At 43.1% G+C, this 23,288-nt stretch overlaps 1 protein-coding gene across 3 annotated transcripts in view; it reads left to right on the plus strand.

Moving 5' to 3' along the window:
* Positions 1-21,466, plus strand: part of LOC124594739 (esterase FE4-like) — an 89,296-nt gene extending 67,830 nt beyond the window's left edge. The window contains exons 9-11 of one of the 3 annotated variants that reach the window (XM_047133115.1): positions 3,733-3,865; positions 14,863-15,042; positions 21,030-21,466. In XM_047133115.1, coding sequence (XP_046989071.1) covers positions 3,733-3,865; positions 14,863-15,042; positions 21,030-21,051 — 335 coding nt within the window. In that variant the 3' untranslated portion in view covers positions 21,052-21,466. Of the gene's footprint in view, positions 1-3,732; positions 3,866-14,862; positions 17,254-21,029 lie in introns of those variants that run through there. The other 2 variants (XM_047133116.1, XM_047133117.1) reach the window with 2 other exon arrangements.
* Positions 21,467-23,288: the final 1,822 nt, after the last annotated feature.

Raw genomic sequence — 23,288 nt, forward strand, 5'->3', positions numbered from 1 at the left:
ATACATCAGACCGCCAAGACTGAAACCTAAGATCTCTCAAGCATGTCCGCAATGGCGTTCCTAATGGGTGTGATATTAACGCCATCTCAAGTCTGCCAGCACATTTGGAGGTAAGTGAATGTATGTTTGGTTCTTGGCAAAAACGCACAGAAACAGCTCAAACACTGAGAAAGACAGCGAACAAGGCGTCAAAGTGCGCAGACTGTTGACTGCAGATGACGTAAAATCAATCCATCGACATACCAGGTCACAATTTAGTTACTCTCAAATGTTGGCTTGTCAATATGGTGGGGGCATCATCCGTTTGGAAAATGAATTTATATTCTTTCTCCCTCTCCACGAGCTGTGGAACTTACCACTGATCTATCGTGTTCAGGTGTCCTATAGCAAATCACTCGGTGAAGAAAGATGTTTCCCTTTATAATATCATAAACAAAAAAAAAAAAAGACGCACCACGAAGGAAGTACCCGAATGGGGCGGGACTCGGTGGAAGATTACAGTTTCAGAAAAATTGGATGATTTATTAGAGAGAAAGAACTTCACAAATTGATCATGAATAGTGCGCTGGTCCAGCTATGGCCCTTATGCAAGCCGTTATTCGGCCTGGTATTGATCTATGGAGTTGTTGGGTGTCCTCCTGAGGGATAGCGTGCTACATTCTGCCCAATTGGCGGGTTAGATCATCAAAATCTCGAGATGCTTGGAGAGCCCTGCCCTAAACTTTCTCGATTATGGAGAGATCAGGCGACTTTGCAGGTGGAGGTACGGTTTGGTAAGCACGAAGACAAGCAGTAGAAACTCCCAGACCACCATTCCCAGTTCTGGAATTACGTCAGGCGACAGACAGTCTGGCTGGTTTACCACCACAGCCTGAAGCGTCTCTGGACGCGTCTTCGGCCTGGAATCTCACAGACTGGAGTAGAATTGTGCGATGAATCCCGCTTTGAACTGAGCCCCGATGGCCAGCGAAGAAGTGTCTGGAGACGGCCCATAAAGCGGTGGATTTCCAACCTCACAGGAGTAATGCTCTGCGGTGCCATTTAACTTCATAGCAGAACCCCCTTTGCTGTCAACCGTGGCGTCCTTACAGCACAGCGGTGCTCTGACGATATTCAGCTTTCCGTTTTGTTGCCCTTCATGGCAAGCCATCCTGGGATTGCGTTTCAGCAAGGTAATACCCGCCTTCAACCGGACAGACTTTCTACTGCTTGCCTTCGTGCTGGACAAACATCACCCGACAGATTTAGGTACGATATCCCTCAGGAGTACATCCAGCCACTTTCTCAGTCAATGCCAAGAAGAGTAACTGCTCTGAGTTTCCCAACCTATTGCTTGTGTATCAAGTGAAATTTATATGGGATCCACATCAATTACTTCCGTAGAATCTTTCCTGTCTTGAACTTCCTGACTGCCGCTGTTGTTCCGCTCCCCGCTGTGTAGGAAACTATCCAGTACCTTGTCAACCGTAGCTTCTCTGACACCTGTCTGCCATCTGTAGCGTGATCAAGCGGAATGTGTATCTGGCAATGTAGCACATTACCAGTTTGTACTACTATGTTAAGAAAAGGGACACATCAGATATTAATCACAAGCAGGAACTGCAACTCTCACGATTATTAACCTCTGCAAAGTAGAAATACAAAATGTATAGGGAACAAAGAGCTCTTTCGATTTCAGAAAATATTTGAAGAAATAATGTATTGGTAAAAGTTGTCATATATGGTTAATTCATTATATTTCGGGAGGTACTAGGTCGAAATATTATAAGAAGAAATAAAGTTTATGTGGCTGTACTCCCGAAATGTAATGCATCAGTTACCACGTCATGGTAACGGAAAACAACTTTCGTTACTTGTTCTTAAGCATGCACACTAAGAATGATGAGTAGCAACTAGTCTGTCACCATTGGAATGAACTGGCACAACTATGGAGCTAACACATTCGCTACAAATTTCTTGATCACTCCCACCTAGACGTCTAGTACAATTTTCAACCTCGTCAGCTAGCAATGTAACTGAATGAAGTTGTGTAATGTATTACACTTAAAAAAAAGAAGAAAAGCAGTACATCAGGATATTTGATACAGTGGTTAAGGCAATGGACTCATAATCGGAAGAACATACGTTCAAATCCCTTTTTTTTTTTGCCATCTAAATTCAGGTTGTCTATGATTACGCTAATCGATTAAGGCAGAAGGACACGCCTTTTTTTGTTTTCCTACCTTGCCCAATCCGAATTTGAGCTCTGATTGTAATAACGTCATCGTTGAAAGGAAATTAGATCTCCCCCTTTTCTTTTAATAAAGAGATCTAAAGTAAAAGTGTGCCAGCAGATAATATGGTTAAGAGCAATGAGTTTCACTAACGAAAATTTGTGCTGAGCCTATATGAAATTTCCGTTATTCAGACTACAATTTTTTTAGTGAATTGAATCATTTTTGAAGGACTGAGAAGCAGTAGAATAGGAAACTAAGGGCGACCTTGATCATCGAAAACTGATCGAAAAGTGAAACGACTGAGGTTGGCTCTCGCCCGACACTTGACTAACATTGAGGCTTGTGATTAGTACGTTATATTTGAATCGTTTATTCTTCATCACACTTCGGATAGCAGAAAGACAAAATGGCAGGAGAAAGCATCACAGCCTAATACGAAGACAACCTCAACAGAATCTAAAATGACATGAATTTCATCAGTCGTGTTACCATTGGACGTCGGTTTTAGATTTTCAGTATAAACAAGAAAAAAAGTCAGAGTGAAGAGTGGAAACGAATGAAGCTTGAATGAGGAAGTCAGAATTAAAGAACGTGGTTATATGTGTATTTGGCACCTGCTGGTATCGTCCTCTAAGAACTTTCGTCTCCTGTAAAGTCAATCAAGTTTTTTACAAAAACCTTCTAGAAACACTCAGAAAAAGGACGATTCCACGACAGACTAATCACTGCGAGAGTTTGGCTGCTGTACCGTGAAAGTGCTCCTTATCACACAGCCATTTGATGAACATTTGACGAGCAAGGAGATTCTGTGGTTCCACATCCTTTTATTTGCCGGATCTCAGTTCGTGTAGCCTTCCTGATATTGAGCTAGGCGAGTACCACAGAAGATAATGTCATGTACTGTCGAAGACATTCGAACCGACGAACTGAAAGATATTCGAATTGTCACTTTCCGGCAGTACTACGAAAAATGGAAACAACACCGCCACTGATGTGTTGCTGCCCAAAGGATGTGGTTAACAGTAACGCAGAAAAATAGAACTGATCCAAAACAGCCTGCGTCATTTTTCTGCTGCACATCCTACACTTCTCAAGGGAGACTCAAGAAAACTGTGCTATCTGTACGGCAACTCTTACTGTGTAAAAATAAATCGTAATGCCTGCACTTTCGTATTTCGATTCAGCGAGTTACACATACTTACGAACTTAACACTATCTTCGTGCACATTGTAGTATAATTCCAAGAGGCCCAATCAGTAGTAGTACCAAGCACCTCCATGACTTCGGTACAGGTTTCCCTCTAGTCGTAAATCAGATTACAGAAGTTGGAAGCTTTATATCTGCGTTAAGGATAAGGGAATGTATATATATAATATATTCAGTACTGATGAAGGTATAGTCTTCAGATATTGTCCAGTAACTTGCAGTTATCCTGTACTGTCAAATGTGTGTTTAATTTTTAAATTATGGACTTTCTGTCCGTCCATGTTTTCGATATTCATTTCATTTGTTGCAGCTGCCGGCCATGGAGCAGACTTGGGATACCTGTTTCGATGTGTACTCTATCCTGAGATACCAGAACCAAGTTCTCCCGATGGGAAGATCATTGACACGATGACACGACTATGGACAGACTTCGCCAAGACAGGGTAAGAAGGATTCAGAACTCTACTATCCGACGTGAGGCTAATTCTTTGGAATTAGTATTAGAGTTCAACGAATGCAATTTAGCGATGGTAGAAATGGAACGATAACATTTCTGGACACATTTCGGAATTGCTTGCAAATGTTGCGCTCCAGACGATTATGTGTTCTGCGTGAAGCTGGACGTATTCAGCAACGGAAAGTGTGCTGCATGTGCTGTTTGACCCAGAGCGGCAACGTCTGTCTGGGTGTAACAAGGACTAAAAATATTGGGATAGGCTGACTGCATGCTCATATGAATCGTACAAGAACTCTTTTTTGTTTACCTCAGATTGGTTTAAATCCTGATCTACTTGTCGAAAAATGTATACGCAAATTCTTAAAATTTTTTGTAAATCAGTCCTTGCCAGAGGTACATAAATTTATTGCATTTCATTTGTGTTCCAATCACTGTTTTCATTCAAGGAACCACAGACATGAGCAGTACATATATTTACTTCTTTCATTTAGAAATATCTGTTCACTTTTGCAACGTTGACGATACATAAAAGTTGATTTGTGGCATTGTTCTATCCTGGTGGCTGGAGCTTTTGAAAATATCTGACAGACATAATAATCATACTTTAGTTGTTCCAGTTCCTGCTAGAAGCTCTGCCTTTGCTGCTTTTCCGTGTGTAGTTACTCATTATTCTCATGCATTGTGACTGAGGAGATTTGTAGGTTCACGTCGAATCCGTACGGTGGGGCTGATTAAGATCACGTAGAGAAGGCGATGCCAAAGGCCAAATGCAATCGCAACTTCTACCAAACGCCCAGCATCCATTTAGAATACAGTCAGTTCCTACTGCTGTCTCAAATACACCTTCCAACGCAACAGTCTTACGACTGAACAAAATATTTTTCTAATCCCGTTAGCGTATCGGGTGCCAAGATATACTGGAATTTCCAACTAAAAATTATAGCCAATCATATGTGAAGAAAAAGCATTCGGTTCAAGTGCTCCTAAATGATCGCATAAATGTAAATGTGATGCGAGTGATGTAAGTTAAGTTGTGATTGCCTATCTTAAGGAGCATGAAGTGTTTTCCTGGATAGTTTTATTTTGCACACACTATAGTTTGTTCATGACCTCCTCCCTGAGGACTCCTTAGTTCTACGTCGGCTGACGCCGGCACAAGTCGCTCGAATTCGGGCTCGGAGTGTTTTGTGACCGGCCGATGCAAACATAGTCAGCCCATCAGTACACCACCCGTGTGTACCGAAGTCGTTACGAAGTGACTGTCTTGCCATCGTGAGTTGTACCGAAACAGTACGCATAAGTGTAGTGCCACACAGCGTGAGGAGGGAGTCTGTCAGTGTGTGGGTTTACGGTAGACAGAGCAGAGATATATCAAAATGGGGATCGGAAATGCAGCAGTTTTTTTGAAAGAACGGAGGACCAAAATAAAATTATATCGCTTGTGTGGGCAGTACTACGACACAGGACACGGAAGAGCCAATCACGATAATGGTTTAAAACGTTTCCACGGAGATTATTATAATGACTGAATACCCGGCGCTTCCCAGGACCATATTTAATCCAGTCTTCTATTAGTCCATCTCCTACTTCCCCCTCTGTCTGAGCACCTCCTCTTTCCCCCATCTCTGGCCACCTCCTCCACCCCCACTCCCTATCCATCTACTCCTGCCCCTTTCTGTCCATCCCCTCCTCCCTCTTCTCTGGCCGTCTCTTCCTCTTTTCCTTCTCTGTCATCGCCTCCTCTCTCTCCGTCCATCGCCTCCCCTTACTTTTCTCTGTGCATTTCCTCTTTTCTTTCTTGTCATCTCCTCCTCTCCCTTCTCTCTGTCCATCTCCTGTTCTTCCCTTTCTCTGTCCATTACTTCCTCCTCAGTCTCTCAGAGGTACTTTCATTAAAATGGACGATCCCAGTCCCCAACAGGTTGAGTATGTGCCATCTGTAATATTATACATCTCTCAACAATAAAATGCTTCGCCGATATAGGAGAGTAATTATTGTATATTGCCCTTCTCAGTATTTGAATAAAGTAGGTCTACTTTGGCATTAAAGTCTGCACAGATCACGTGTACTGGAACATACTCTAGGGTTCATTTAATTTATGTTGCTTATAAAACATTTGGCGTCGTAATCGTAAATGATTTTTAGGTCTGCAGTAATTTTTAATAATGAGAACTTATCTGATAACATACTTGCAGAATCAACGAAAAGCGGGAAAACTCATCTAGAGCTACTATTCTAGAAACATTTAGCTCTCTGGTTAACATTGTTTAGACAATTGTTTGTCAAGGTGAAACTAGATTATCAGTAGCCTTAGCGTATAAAAAAAAGTGTCTAAAATGAAATAGTTGGTTTATAAACAACCCCAGACCACAGAGACAAGATGTTTGAAATTCCCGCGGCCCCTGTTCAACCAGACCATATCAGAAATTTCGACTGGAACAGTGCAAATGCTCCACCATCGAAAAACTACTCCATGCCTAGCACTATACTTAACCAACAAGGACTGCAGTGACGATTCACTTTACTAATTTTCAATTGTAATAGATCATTCTCAGCCATTAAATATTCTCCTTATCACTGCGTTTGTGTGTAGTGACAACCACGGCATCCGAAACTACGTTATGAGATAGTAGCATTTCTTTCAACATTGCACTGAGAATGGTGTGTTAAAGATTCAAAACAGTTCCATCAATTCTTTTGTCATAGCAGCTATTGGTGGTTTAATATGAGTTCCAGTAACTAACAGTTAATTCATATCCCTGTCAGACGAACAAATCAATCCTCCAGAATACGTTGGCAATGTCGTTTCTAACATTCCCAGCGTAAATAATGATAGCTGCTCGTACATGCGGCGCATAGAAACTACATGCGGTTTCCCACAACGAAACAGCATCTCTCTCTGCGCTGAACTGCGCTCCTGAAAAATGGTTATGTGCCTCATCAGAAGTTAAATTTCGAATGTGTGGCGGTCCCTGTGGTAATCAGTACTGCAATAACATACACTGTAATGATGATAACAGTTTGGTACAAACTTCTAAAACCTATGCGGCAGAGACGTTCGTCCACCACTGGTAGTGCGCGTAGAGCAAAATCTAGTACCATCGCGCATGAGCATATACTCGTTTATCCACCGCCTACAGCACATTCTTATCGTGAAGCCCAATACGCTTCACTAGCTTTTTTATTTGCAGATCTTTCCAGTCGTCTCCACTTATGGGGGCAGTAACAGCTACTGTTCGGGATGACCGAGAAGACTAGAGGCTGATAAATGTGATTTTACAGAACATTATATGGAGTATAGAATGATTATTATAGCGCAGAGCGAATCTGGTGTTAAAAGTGAGTCTCTAGATAATATACAACAAATGATCACAGACACATTCTGCTAACTAAAGGGTATAAAAAAAATAGAGTGAGCTATCAGAAATGTGACCTACATAAATATTATTGACAAAGGGTGACAGTGGCCCTTACTTTTACTGAAGTATGTTCTGGAGAATGAAAGAACGTAGAAAGCATCCAACAGAGAATAATATAAAATATAAGGTTTGAGTTGGATTCATGACATTATAAATCAGGTTTGATTTTGTGACTTTCGCCGATGACGCTGTATTTTCTGCAGAGGCGGCGCTAGAGCATAATAGCTATTGGAAATTGCTGCGCCTACAACTGATTTAATGAAAGAGTACACGAGCCGGCAAAAAGGGATCCGTTTCAAAATACCAAAAAAGCGTATATGACTCAAAAATGAGTCTACAACTGTGTAACGAAGTATGCACTATTTTGAAACTTGTTGGCAGATTAAAACTGCGTGCTGAACAGGGGCTCGAACACGGAAGCTTTCGTGGACAATACTCGTGTCGACTGAGCTATCCAGAAATGGCGACACCTCCTAACCCCTCACAGCTTCATTTGCGCCAGTACCTTTGTCCTGCGTGGCTTACCTGTGTACCTTGCAGGACTGGACTGGCACTCTGAGGAAACGATATCTCGGAGAAACGCCTTACAAGGGGACCTTCTCACGAAGGATGGACTGAATACAGATGGCGATGGCGTGATTGTTGCTGTTAGAAGCAGTTTACCTTATAGCGAATTGAAGTTGATAGTTCCTGTCACTTAGTATGGGTAGACGTAATTCTTGGCAACCGGAATAATATAATAGGTGGGTCCTTTTTCCGGCCTCCAAACTCAAATTATACGATTTCTGAAAACTTGAATCTAATTTCAGACACTTGCCCGACTCATGCTACTGTAGTTGGTGGTGACTTTAATTTACCGTCGATATGTTGGCGAAAATACGCATTTAAAACATCCGAAATCATGCTACATGCACTCTCTGATATTGTTTCGAGCAATTAGTTCATGAACCCACTCGAACAGTAAACGGTTATGTTAACACACTTGGCTTCTTAGCAACAAATAATCATGAGCTAATAACGAGCGTCAAAATTGATACAGGGATTAGTGACACAGGGCTGTCGTAACGAGACTGAATGCCGCAACTCCCAAATCCTTCAAAAATAAACGAAAAATGTATATTCAAAAAAGCAGATATAAATTCGCTTGACGTCTACGTGAATGACAATCTCCATTCCTTCCTAAAAAGCAAAGTAAGTGTAGACCAGATGTGACTTCAATTCGAAGAAATACACTCCTGGAAATGGACAAAAGAACACATTGACACCGGTGTGTCAGACCCACCATACTTGCTCCGGACACTGCGAGAGGACTGTACAAGCAATGGTCACACGCACGGCACAGCGGACACACCAGGAATCGCGGTGTTGGCCGTCGAATGGCGCTAGCTGCGCAGCATTTGTGCACCGCCGCCGTCAGTGTCAGCCAGTTTGCCGTGGCATACGGAGCTCCATCGCAGACTTTAACACTGGTAGCATGCCGCGACAGCGTGGACGTGAACCGTATGTGCAGTTGACGGACTTCGAGCGAGGGCGTATAGTGGGCATGCCGGAGGCCGGGTGGACGTACCGCCGAATTGCTCAACACGTGAGGCGTGAGGTCTCCACAGTACATCGATGTTGTCGCCAGTGGTCGGCGGAAGGTGCACGTGCCCGTCGACCTGGGACCGGACCGCAGCGACGCACGGATGCACGCCAAGACCGTAGGATCCTACGCAGTGCCGTAGGGGACCGCACCGCCACTTCCCAGCAAATTAGGGACACTGTTGCTCCTGGGGTATCGGCGAGGACCATTCGCAACCGTCTCCATGAAGCTGGGCTACGGTCCCGCACACCGTTAGGCCGTCTTCCGCTCACGCCCCAACATCGTGCAGCCCGCCTCCAGTGGTGTCGCGACAGGCGTGAATGGAGGGACGAATGGAGACGTGTCGTCTTCAGCGATGAGAGTCGCTTCTGCCTTGGTGCCAATGATGGTCGTATGCGTGTTTGGCGCCGTGCAGGTGAGCGCCACAATCAGGACTGCATACGACCGAGGCACACAGGGCCAACACCCGGCATCATGGTGTGGGGAGCGATCTCCTACACTGGCCGTACACCACTGGTGATCGTCGAGGGGACACTGAATAGTGCACGGTACATCCAAACCGTCATCGAACCCATCGTTCTACCATTCCTAGACCGGCAAGGGAACTTGCTGTTCCAACAGGACAATGCACGTCCGCATGTATCCCGTGCCACCCAACGTGCTCTAGAAGGTGTAAGTCAACTACCCTGGCCAGCAAGATCTCCGGATCTGTCCCCCATTGAGCATGTTTGGGACTGGATGAAGCGTCGTCTCACGCGGTCTGCACGTCCAGCACGAACGCTGGTCCAACTGAGGCGCCAGGTGGAAATGGCATGGCAAACCGTTCCACAGGACTACATCCAGCATCACTACGATCGTCTCCATGGGAGAATAGCAGCCTGCATTGCTGCGAAAGGTGGATATACACTGTACTAGTGCCGACATTGTGCATGCTCTGTTGCCTGTGTCTATGTGCCTGTGGTTCTGTCAGTGTGATCATGTGATGTATCTGACCCCAGGAATGTGTCAATAAAGTTTCCCCTTCCTGGGACAATGAATTCACGGTGTTCTTATTTCAATTTCCAGGAGTGTAGTATCGACAGCAATTGAGAGATTTATACCAAATAAATCAACAAACTTCAGAGCTAATCCCCCATGATACACAAAACACGTTAGAACACTATTCCAGAAACAACTAAAAACGCATACCAAATTTAAACGAGCGCAAAATTCCCAACATCGGCGATCTTTTACAGAAGCTCGAAATTTAGCGGTAACGTCAATGGGAGATTACTTATAATAGTTTCCAAAACGAAACTTTGTCTAGAAACCTGGCAGAAAATCCAAAGAGATTCTGGTCGTATGCAAAATATACTGGCGGCAAAACACAATCAATGCCTTTTCTGAGCGTTAGCAATGGAAATACTATCGTTTACAGTGCTGCTGAAGCAGAGCTACTAATCACAGCCTTCCGAAATTCCTTCACCAAAGAAGACGAAGTAAATATTCCAGAAGTCGAATCAAGAACAGCTGCCAACATGAGTAAGTTGGAAGTAGATATCATCGAAGTAGTGAAACAGTTTAAATTACTTAATAAAACCAAGTCTTCCGGTAAAGACAGTATACCAATTAGGTTCCTTTCAGAGTATGCTGATAACAATAGCTCCATACTTAATCATATACAACTGCTCGCTCGACGTAAGATCAGTACCCAAAGATTGGACAGTTACACACGTCACACCAATATTCAAGACAGGCAAAACGAGTAACCCACTAAACTACAGGACAATATATTAACGTTGATGCTCAGCAGGATTTTGAAACATACATTGTGTTCGAACATTATGAGTTACCTCTAAGAGAACGGTCTATTTACACACTCAAGATGGACTTAGAAAACATCATTCTTGTGAAACACAACTAGCTCTTTACACGTGCAAAGTGTTGAGTGCTGTCGACAAGGGATTTCAAAGTGATTCCGTATTTCTAGATTTCCGGAAGGGTTCTGAGACCGTACCTCAAAAGCGGCTTGTATCAAATTGCACATTTATGGAATATCGTCTCATTTAGGTTACTGGATTCGTTATTTCCTGTCAGAGGTCACAGTTAGTAGCGGTTGACGGAAAATCATCGAGTGAAACACAAATTATTTCTGGCATTCCCCGAGAGGGCGTTATGGGCCCTCTGCTGTCGCTGATCTATGTAAATGATTTAGGAGACAAATAGTTCAAATGGCTCTGAGCACTATGGGACTTAACTTCTGAGGTCATCAGTCCCCTAGAACTTAGAACTACGTAAACCTAACTAACCTAAGGACATCACACACATCCAGGATTCGAACCTGCGACCGTAGCGGTCGTGCGGTTCCAGACTGTAGCGCCTAGAGCCGCTCTGCCACTCCGGCCGGCATTTAGGAGACAATCTTAGCAGCTGTTTCAGGTCGTTCGCAGATGATGCTGTCGTTTTCGTCTAGTAAAGTCATCAGAAGATCAAAACCAATTGCAAAACGATTTAGAAATGATATCTGTATGGTGCGAAAATTGCCAACTGACTCTAAATAATGAAAAGTCTGAGGTCATACACATGAGTGCTAGAAGGAATCCCTTAAACTTTGGTTCCACAATAAATCAATAAAATCAAAAGGTTGTAAATTGAATTAAATATTTAGGAGCTACAATTACGAACAACTTAAATCGAAAAGACACCTAGAAACTGTTGTTGGCAGTACGCTCAGAGGGTGCAACAGATCTGCTAAAGTGGCTGCCTACACTACGCTTGGCGGCCGGTGTGGCCGTGCGGTTAAAGGCGCTTCAGTCTGGAACCGCGTGACCGCTACGGTCGCAGGTTCCAATCCTGCCTCGGGCATGGATGTGTGTGATGTCCTTAGGTTAGTTAGGTTTAATTAGTTCTAAGTTCTAGGCGACTGATGACCTCAGAAGTTGTCGCATAGTGCTCAGAGCCACTACGCCACTACACTACGCTTCTCCGACCTGTTTCGGAGTACTGCAGCGCTGTGTGGGGTCCTTACCCGACAGGATTAAGGGAGTACATCGACAAAGTTTGAAGAAGAGCAGCACGTTTTGTACTATCGAGAAATAGGGGGGACAGTGTTACGATCATGATACAGGATTTGGGATGGAAATCATTAAACAACGGCGTTTTTCGTTGCGGCAGGATCTTCTCACGAAATTTCAATCACCAAATTTCTCTTCAGAATGCGAAAACATTTTGTTGACGCCAACCCACATTGAGATGAACTATCATCATCATAAAATAAGGGCAATCAGAGCTCGCGCGGAAAGATAATAGATGTTCGTTTCCTCCGCGCAGTGCTCCAGAGGGGAATAATAGATAATGATTGTGAAGGTGGCTCGATGAACCCTCTGCCAGGCACTTGTAGTTTGCAGAGTGTCCACGTAGGCATTGATGGATACAGGTCCAGCTCTCATACTAAACACTGTTTTTTCATATAGACGCAAACATGTTCTATTAGCTTCGTGCGATCGGAAAGTGTTATTTACAGACGAAGTTTTGAAAAATTAGTGTAGTATTTTGAAGTGGTTTTCAATAACTCATGGGAACGCAGATGAAAAAACTTAACTTGGAGATGAGAAGCTAGCACTACCTGGTAATGTACAGAGGGTCAAACAAAACCCTATAATGTAAAATTAAGATCATAATAAACGAAACCCACTGAAGATGGCACAAAGTTGCTAAAGCGTATTTGGATCTATATGAAAAAATTGTTTTTCATAAAAGGTGGATCATGTATCCAGCACACAGAAAAATTCATTAATGAAACTGAATAAATTCTATATCTTTTTAATAAATGCGGGGTGTTAAAAAAGTCTCCACGCAGGGCCGTATGATTGTTAGCCGCGCGTGCCGTGAAATTGTTCGCCTGCCTTGGTTTTTCAATGAAACAATAAACGCACAACGTTACTGCAGAGATATTTTGTACCCATTCATAGGACAACTTGTGTTATGCGAAATACTGAACGGTTATTTCCAACAAGATGGTGGAACCGCGCATACAGCTCGCATTTCGATGTTACTGTTTGCAGATGTTTTTGGTGATCGCATAATTTCACAGGGACTTTGGCCTCCACGATCGCCTGACCTAACACCACCCGACTTGTTCTTCTGGGGCGCAGCGAAAGCAACTGTCTATAAAAATCGTCCAAACTCCATCGATGAATTGAAAGCTGCAATATCCACTTTTACTGCTTATGTTACAGAAGAAATGTTACAGCTTGCGTTTGGAAACATGATTAGACGAATTTAATCGTGTATTCAACAACAGGGGGGACACTTTCAACATTTAATGTGAAAATATGTGAGTAAAAATGAATATTCAATAAATTAATAACTTGTATTTCACTGAGTTTCGTTTCGGTATATTCACTGCGGCACACGGCACGCGCGGCTAACAATCATACAGCACTGCAGAGAGACTTTTTGAACACCTTGTATAAAATGAAAAGCTTTATCCACTTTACACCATATGAGCTTTATCTCTTTTGTGTCTATTGTATTCTGATGTTTGTCAATACATAACTGCCTCCATACTTCAGGCAATTTATGAGATGATGTATGGTTTCGTAGACGAAACAGGAATTTTTGTAAAAAAGTGCGCAGTCTTCAGCCACCTGCAGTAGGTCTCAGTAGAGGTGAGAAGACATTGAACTGAGATAGTGTCGGAAGTTCCATGCGGCTTTTCGCGGATGATGCTGTAGTATACAGAGAAGTTGCAGCATTAGAAAATTGTAGCGAAATGCAGGAAGATCTGCAGCGGATAGGCACTTGGTGCAGGGAGTGGCAACTGACCCTTAACATAGACAAATGTAACGTATTGCGAATACATAGAAAGAAGGATCCTTTATTGTATGATTATATGATAGCGGAACAAACACTGGTAGCAGTTACTTCTGTAAAATATCTGGGAGTATGCATTCGGAACGATTTGAAGTGGAATGGTCATATAAAACTAATTGTTGGTAAGGCGGGTACCAGGTTGAGATTCATTGGGAGAGTCCTTAGAAAATGTAGTCCATCAACAAAGGAGGTGGCTTACAAAACACTCGTTCGACCTATACTTGAGTATTGCTCATCAGAGTCGGATCCGTACCAGATCGGGTTGACGGAGGAGATAGAGAAGATCCAAAGAAGAGCGACGCGTTTTGTCACAGGGTTATTTGGTAACCGTGATAGCGTTTCGGAGATGTTTAACAAATTCAAGTGGCAGACTCTGCAAGAGAGGCACTCTCCATCGCGGTGTAGCTTGCTGTCCAGGTTTCGAGAGGGTGTGTTTCTGGATGAGGTATCGAATATATTGCTCCCCCCTACTTATACCTCCCGAGGAGATCACGAATGTAAAATTAGAGAGATTCGAGCGTGCACGGAGGCTTTCCGACAGTCGTTCTTCCCTCGAACCATACGCGACTGGAACCGGAAAGGGAGGTAATGACAGTGGCACGTAAAGTGCCCTCCGCCACACACCGTTGGGTGGCTTGCGGAATATAAATGTAGATGTAAATGTAGATGAAGAAAAAGAAGCAGAGGAATAAGACCTAGACTAGCGGCATGTGAGATTTTCCCTCTGTTAATACCCTTTGGGCTGACGGCCTTTCTGCAGTTTTAACACTGGTTCACGTCACTGTCAGGCTTGGCTAACACTTGAATGGGTGACACTTCGGGTCTACCGAGCACTATTGGCAAGCGAGGTGTACTCAGCCCTTGTGATGCGAATTGAGGAGTTAGTTGACTGAGAAGTGGAGGCTACGGTCACGAAAACTGATAACGGCCGGAAGAGCGGTGTGCCGACCACATGCTCCTCCATATCCAGTGACGCCTTTCGGTTGGGGTTGACACGGCGGTCGGTCGGTACGGTTGGGCTTTCCGAGGCCTGTTCGAACCGAGAGTTAGTACCCTGTGAACCGGCAGTACGGCCTGCCGAGCGTTCTGGTGTGGGCTGATGCGCCTCGTTTGTTGACTGCCCGCAGGAGTCCGACGCCTGGGGCGGCGGAGGACGAACAGCTGCAGTCGGAGGCGGCGGCGGCGGAGCAGTGGCCGGCGTTCAGCGCGGAGGCGGGCGCCTACCTGCTCGTCAGCCCCGGCAGCTTCAGCGTCGTCCACAGGCCTTTCGCCCAGCGGGTCGCTTTCTGGGACAGCTTGTACACCCGGTACAGTGCTTAGCCTGCTGTCTCTTTCTGCAATAGGAAACAGGAAACTCTAAGCCAAATCATGTATTTGGAATGGCCTTTGTGAAACACTGTTAAATTCTTTACTTATAAGATCTAATTCCATTACCACTGTCAGTACAGCAAGTTACTGATGAGGCGAGGTCTCATGATGTATTCAGATGAACAACCATATTTGTACATTCCATTAGCCGGCCGCGGTGGCCGAGCGATTCTAGGTGCTTCAATCCGGAACCGCGCAGTTGCTACGGTCGCAGGTTCGAATCCTGCTTCGGGCATGGATGTGTGTGATGTCCTTAGGTTAGTTAGGTTTAAGTAGTTCTAAGTTCTAGAGGACTGATGACCTCTGAGGTCATCAGGTTCCGGATTGAAGCGTCTAGAACCGCTCGGCCACCGCAGCCGGCAGCAAAATGGCATTCGTTTCTGATTGTCGTGAGACTGGAGCAAGAGATGTTCAGTACGCTGTCCACCGTTTTCTCCCACAAGTTAAAATCGAGAAGCAGCATGTTCCACAACAGATCGAAATGTCTCAGGGGTCAAGTTCAGAATGCGTTTCTCAATGCGCGGCTTCAGTTCAGCTAAGTTCCTAGTTGGAGCACTGAAGACAACACCTTTCAGATCACCTCACAGCCAGAAGTCACACGGATTAAAAGCAGGTGATCTGGAGGGCTAGGCTGTACGGAAATGATGGCTGATAATTCCAGCATGTCCGAAATGCCTCTGCAGCAGCTACTTTACTGACTGTGCAGTGTGAGGAGCGCCATCTTGCATGAAAATGATCCTACCCTCACACCAACGCTGTCGGAGGGTTGGAATGACATTGGTGCACAAAAGACTCTCACAGCGTTTACCACTGATGTTTCAGGTAACAGGGCTCGCAGGATCATTTCCTGGAAGAAATACGGCCCTACGACAAACGATGCCGTCAACCTGCACCACACAGCCCCCTTTGTAGAATGATGTGGTATCGGTTGATGTTCCTGCGAATTTTTCGTTGCCCAAACTCTGCAGTTCTGCTTAACTGACATGTTCTGGAAATGGGCTTCGCCTGTCCACAGAATGTCTATGGCCATTCACTCTCCTCTTCCAAGCCAGCAGGAAAATCCAAAGCAAACATTACTCTTGTTGGCAGGTCAGCAGGAGGCAATTCCTGAACATGGGTGACTTTGTGAGGACACCGATGGATGATGTTTCGTAGGACTTTATGCACCGTGCCCGCAGGCATGTCCAGCGTTTGAGAAATTTCCCAAGCACTGCATGTTTGCACACCCCGCTCGATCCCTCCTGCAATGGCCACATCTTCGACAGACGTCAGATAAACTGCTTTCCTCCCTCTGGACATTGCACTTGAAAAGAACTTGTCTTTTCGAATTTTGTAACTATTTTCTCCACCCACTTAACAGACATGGGATCAATGCCTTTTTTTCATACTCTTGAGTGTCCGAAACATCTGCAGGGCTACTGGTGCACAGTCACCATTATTTTAAAAGAGGCTTACCAGTAAACTGAGGAACATCCATGCGCCATGTATCGGGTTGGTGTGCATATTCTGACGCTTACAGCGCCATCTATTGGTCCAGTTTTAATAAATTTGTTTTTATTCCATTACATTTTATCCTGTATCAATAATATGCTGTTCAAATTTAACGTCATTCTGTGCAGTATTTCTCTTCCTACAGCGTTTTCAACTGTAACTTTAGTTAAGGATACCCTGTACATCTCTCCTCACATCAACACGCAACTTATTGCAACGCAACAAGTTCCCACATTTCCTCATCTTCTTCGAACTCCTTCGAACCTACTTCATTAACTGTAGAATCAAGTGCTATAATATGAGCACAGTCTAAAATAAAAGTGTTCAGAAGTACCTGACTTCATAATACGCCTGGAACCTTATCATGATTTGCAGAGAGTGTTTTGAAGTTTACGTGAGTAAGTTACAAGCACTCTACATGACAACGTACCTGAAGCCCAGAACCGAAAAATCTTATCCATTTTCGATGAAACTTCTTAGAAACATGAAATTCCTAAGAAACTCGTCGTAAGTTAACTTCCAACCCTTGTCAAACTAGGCCTGTAAGTAAGTTAATGGCTCTATAAGTTAATAACTAAATTGTAATAGAATAATTTCTCCACTGTAATTGTAAAAGTGATCTATAGATGATTAAAGCTACTACTACTGCTACTACTACTATACGAACCATGAGTAATATTTTAGGAAATTAGGCCATGAAGGATATTACTTTCATAACTGGCCAAGTCAAGAGATAATTTGTTTGAAAAGTTAATAAGTATGACCTATTTTCAGTTATTTTCCCAAATGGGTTAAATTAAAACACAATCGTAAAAATTTAGCTACTGAAAATATTGTTATCTTGTAGTTTAATGCATGTGTACTCTCCTTACTCTTGTTCCCCTTTAAAAATTAGTGGATAACTTGACCATCTTTGAAACTTGTCAGCATATATCAGTTTGACATATTAATATTAACACTACGATAAACAAATCGAATTCTGAGATTATTGCTACTATTATTATTATTATTATTATTATTATTTAAGGTGGCGTCGTGCTTACGCCGTTTGATACGGCCTGCTGCGATCCCCTCTCCTGCGCCATCCTCTTCATCTCAGAGTAGCACTGGCCCCCAACGTCTTCTGTTATTTGTTGGATATATTCCAATGTTTGTCTTCTCCCACAGCTTTTGCTGCCTAAGGGTCCGTGTACGACCATGGAAATTATTCCCTGCTATCTTAACACATGTCCTATCGTCCTCTCCCTTCCTATAGTCGACATTTTCTATTGACTCTCTCGAGAAGTTTGTCACTGCTTCACTTAGCAGTCCGCTTAACTTTCAACATATACTGGTAGTTATCGCGAGAAATGGCCTCTTGGCCTGTCTTGCTCTGCTTCTTATTTTCCTTGCTTCGTCCGTCATGCGTAATTTTCCTTCCGAAGTAACGAAATTCCTTCACTACACCTACACTGTGGATCCTATCCAGTATTGTGTTTCACTTCTTACGCTTAATTTCGTTGTTGAATTACGAAGTAGATGTGAAATATGCATATAACAAAGCTATACCCCGTCGTTATCATTCTTCTGGAGGCAGTTTCTACTATTCAGGTATGAACGCTGTCATAAATATGATGAAGATTTGTTTTTGATTATGCGTGTGCCTTCCTCCACTTGAGTCTCTGCACTACTCACATGATTATTGTATGGGTATGTGGTTTTAACTCTTGTTATGTTTACTCTTAAAATTGTAATAGCTGTACTTTTTATGATGCGAGTCAGTAACCGTCATGTTCTGAGATGCCAAATGTTATGTCCTCGCTGCTGATGATAAATGGATGGAAGGTGGCCAAAGGATCTATAGCCGTAGGAATTTGGACAGGCAAGCTAAAGATTAGTTCACACAAGTGCAGTTTAAATAAATATATTGTACTCAACTTGTGGGTGAAGAAATGCTACACTTATAGGAATGCGTGGTGTCTGTTCGTTTGGAGATGTCCATACAGAATCCCTAGCTGTGATACAAATTATGTAAACTGATGGTGCAGGGGGGAGGGGGGGGGGAGATAAAGGAAAGGAAGTGGAAGGAACTAATGATATCTGCTGCATCAGGGGTTCATATAATCAATTTTTCTCGACTGGCAATGAATCCATAATCTTCAGTGCAGATGTATGTTTACTTTTGACCTCCCATGCAAATCTAAAATTAGAGAGCACGAAGGACATGGACGGGCGCTGCAGATAGGTGGGAGTGGGGGCCAGCCAGGGAGCGTACCGAGGTAGCCTGCGCGTTTGTGATTTACACTATGTCTGAGTGGCTCAGAGGTTAACGCAACTACCTAATAAACAGGAGCTCCTGTATGAGAGGCACCCGCATGCCTTGCTCATACTGTTGCATCAAGCAGTCAGGCCTGCAAGATGAGTGGTCTGCCAAGCGAGTGGATTCATTCTTATCTGTCGAGTAACTTGAACTCTAGTACTCACATTAAGTTACAAATTATCCTCCTGTATGAATAATGCGCAACGGAAACGCACATCTGACTATCAGTAATTTACAGAACTCTGACTGTTCACTACGCACTGGCAATACCACATTTTCCTTCTTTATTTAACGGCTTTTATCAACACGTGGCCATCGCAGTGAATGTGAGTGGCGCACACATTATAAATTCTGGATATCATGGCAACATACAGTTCGAAGGAAAAGGCCACCAATCTTTTTCTTTTCACTATCTTATTTATTCCGATAAATTCTATAGCCTAAACACACAAATTCTATAACCTACAACAATAACACATGAGAAATTCCGCCCAGAGGGCATGGCTTTACATTGGTGATTCTCTATCTTATGGTCTCGTAATTCTTTAACGCTACAGTGCACTTTCTGGATAGGATGGTGGATCTTTTTGCTATATCTCACACTTCGACTCTCACAACCATCATTACGAAACTTTCCTCCAGACCGAGCGGTACAAAAGGAACACGCATAACCCACTACCTCTGTAACTACCTAGCTACTCTCCCATGCAAACCACACATACCCAAATTACATGACATACACAACACTACAACACAATAAATAGTCACAACACTATCACTTTCAGCTTTCCCACTTCAATTAGTATTTATCCCAGTTTCACACGACACTGCCCCACTTCGTAATTCTTCTTTCCTACTATGAACTCTGGAGATATATGCACGTCTTCCTGTGCAATGCAAGCCAAGTGGCGTTGCTGGATAGACGGCTGACTCACCTTGCTTCTATCAAGAGTATTATAGTTTGAATCAAGCGTCACACGGAAACGTAACATGCAAAGTAATATTAAGAGCATATTCATCACACACGCGAGTCCTCAACTGATACCATGCACGAGTACTTCTCTTTATCCTTTGTCTCATACACAGATTGAGACTCACACAGTACTCAGCATGTGGAAGTACTCGTCTCTAATTTCAAGTCCTGCACACGCCATTCCTTAAATATTTCAACTTATAGTACACACGCTAGTAATTCAGCTTAACTTAAGCAAATGGAAGTATTTCAACTTATTGCTGCAAATGGTTTCACTGTGATCGTTGGTCACTTCCGAAGATTACTACGCTCTCATTAATATTACCTGCCTGACATTTAATTCTCCCCACAAAAGTTCCTGAAATAGAGAAATTATTATTTCAAACTACTCTTAAATATTCCACATGCATACCATGTCTCCACTCTTTTGTCTTTACGGAGCACACCTAAGACAGGTCTTAACAGCACAAGATCCAGCGGCAGAGTGCTGAAACATGGCTGTTCTTCAGGTCCTCTCGCACCTCTGCCGAGGTGGGGGAAGACCATGCTACCGTATTGGTCAGCCACATTTCAGGCGCTAAAAGCTCCGGTAAGTTTCATCTCTTTGGTTCCACCAAAGGATCGTCTCAAAGATGATCATATATTCACATTCACTATCTGCGGTTAGCAGACGACCATACATTCATTCATTTCACAGATCTCACCAAACTGGATGTAGGGATTTATTTTGTAGGAGTGCACATGTGATCAATTAAATAAATAAATTGTCATTCTTTCCCGCACTGGTATCCGGCTTCGCTGTATTAATTGAAATTGAGTTATTATTAGAAAAAATATGTTGTTCTGACAAGAATAATGAAGTATGTTGTACCTATTTTCAATGTCGGGCGGTGCTGTACCCTTTCACCTGTTTCCGAGTCCCCATCCAGCACACATTTTCGCTCCTCGCCACTGATTCTGCATAAAGTCCCGATGAAGCTGATATCTCTAGTTCCTTCCTTTCACCCCTTCCCCTCTTCCCTCCACTTTCAGTTTACAAAAAATTTTACACTGTTGGCAACTTGTGGCAGACGCAGCACGCTATAAGCAGAGGCCTCACATGGCCGTACTTCTAACAACGATTGTTTACTGGTGGGCTATCAATAACTTGGAATAATGTTCAGCAGCGACTGGCACTTGTATTAGAAGACTGGTGCCCAGGCCTGGAGGTCTCCTTAGTCGGCGGCCTGGAAGTTCGTCATTGGTGGTGATGCTCAAAGTGCTGCTCGCAGCGCCCATGGACTCTTCAAGGCGCCGGCTCCGGCAGTATCAATAGGCTACGATACTACAGTGCCGACTATATCTCTCTTCAATATAAATCGTACAGATGGGTGTGGCAGATTAGGGATTTTCAATTCAATGTGTATAATTCGCGATGTTTAGCTCTTAAGTTGCTTTTCTCGGTTTCACCACCACCACCGTACTTCCCCTCCGGCAACCGCTTAACCAACGTGCCACGGCGTCCCTCATGCCTCAGGCAGTGAAAACTGTTCTGACAAAATTAGTCATTTAGTGCCGTGACAAATATATTTGTAGCTGCGGTTGAGGTGATTTTTTTATGTTAAACCATTACTAATTAAATGAACACTTTTTTCTCAAACTTTACTACTTATTTCTGTTAGTGAGTGGAACACAAATTTCTGGCTGAGGTTTCCCGTGTATTTATTTTCAGAAACATTTAGTGGTCTGTTCGTTATTTTGGTCCTCTACATATCTGAAAATCACTAGATAGCACCCTGTCGATTCTGACCCAAACCATTCCTTCTGCTTTGTAACTGTTTTCTTTTTCGTTTCATAGATTGAGAACTGTGCTGACTACTATTACTCCGCACACCCAGTATTATTCACTTGCATATATGGAAGTGTCAGAAGTTCGTGTCAAGATATTCTGAGATACGGACACCCACAATGAGTTATTTTTTTAAAGAAAAAGAATCTTAGGCATCGTGATTATATATTCTCCCAGTGGGAATACAAATGAGCGCGCCAAGAGCAGAAAGGCCGACATCTATCCAGGTAAGGTGGTCACGGGAGGCGTCGCTTTGTCGGAACGAAGTCCAGGAATAGTCAGGAGAGACAGAAGAAGGCGCACGTCACGCTAGACTGGAGACCAAAGAACGTCCTTAAGTGGTTCGACGCTCTGGATGCGTCCTGCAGCCGACACACGACTTCCCTTCCAACCTGCTTATCGGTTGTTCAAAAAGTGCTACGCAGGGGATTGTTGGTCAGCGTATTTTACTGGAACAATCGACCTCTACTGAATGATGATTCTACTCGTCACATAGCCACAGTAGTTGGTACGTTAATACTGTGAAGATATGACATTTTCCATGATTTTATAAGTAATAACTCTGACCGATAAACAGCTAGAAATCGTAGAGGAAAAGGTAAATGCAAAACAGAACATGTACATGCGATAAAATCTAAACCGGATAATATATTTCAAAGGATTACAGTTTTAGAATTATCAATGACTAAAGACACCTTAGAAAACTGTACAAGTAAGAATATTGAATTAATATCATCAATTATTAATTAACTAGAACCTATTGAATTGGAAAGGAAATTACCTGTCAAGAAAACACACAATAAGGCTAAGGACCTTTTCAAGACAATATACGTCATACACTTATAGGTGATAGGCCAACAACAGATTACAACGAAAATTTAAAAAATGATAGAATAGAGATACCACACAGCAATATATTAATCCAAATCAATAAAAGGAAAAAAGAAGTAGCAGCAGTTACGATTATTTCACTGCTGCATTAAGTAACGGACTCAATCCCAGATTTCCAAAATTTACACCATCAGGGGATATACGTCATGTCTCATTTCTAAAATCTTTCAGAGACATGCTTCCTGAATCGTGGACAGATTACAATAAAATAAAATTTTTGATAAGGCATATGACTGGTGATATGGCAAAGTGGAGACTGTTAAGATTTGAGGATTGTCAAACGCAAAAAGGTTTTCAAAGGTCCTTTAAATAAAAATATTGGAGTGACAGGGCTCAAAAGAAGATACATCTAGAACTTATGTGTTCCAAAATTACTGGAAGGGTTACAGAAAGTTCGTTGGGTGGCGAATCACTAAGGCAAAACATTTAAACGATCCCACAAGAGAGAAACATTTGATAGAAGTGATTATCAGTCATTTACCAGGGAAGGTAAGAGACAAACTTTTAAAATGACACTGGGGTAAAATTAATAATTGATTAATAAATACACACCACTGAGACACAATCTGAAAGCTGACAGGCTGGTAGGAACAGCAATGACAGTAACCAACGCCATACTGTGTGCAGCCATTGCAACAGAGACAACAACGGTCACTAACACAGATTAGGACAAAGATTACAGTATCGGGCATAACAGCAGAGA

This window comes from Schistocerca americana, chromosome 2 (genome assembly GCF_021461395.2).
Source record: "Schistocerca americana isolate TAMUIC-IGC-003095 chromosome 2, iqSchAmer2.1, whole genome shotgun sequence".
NCBI classification, from domain to species: Eukaryota; Metazoa; Arthropoda; class Insecta; order Orthoptera; family Acrididae; genus Schistocerca; species Schistocerca americana.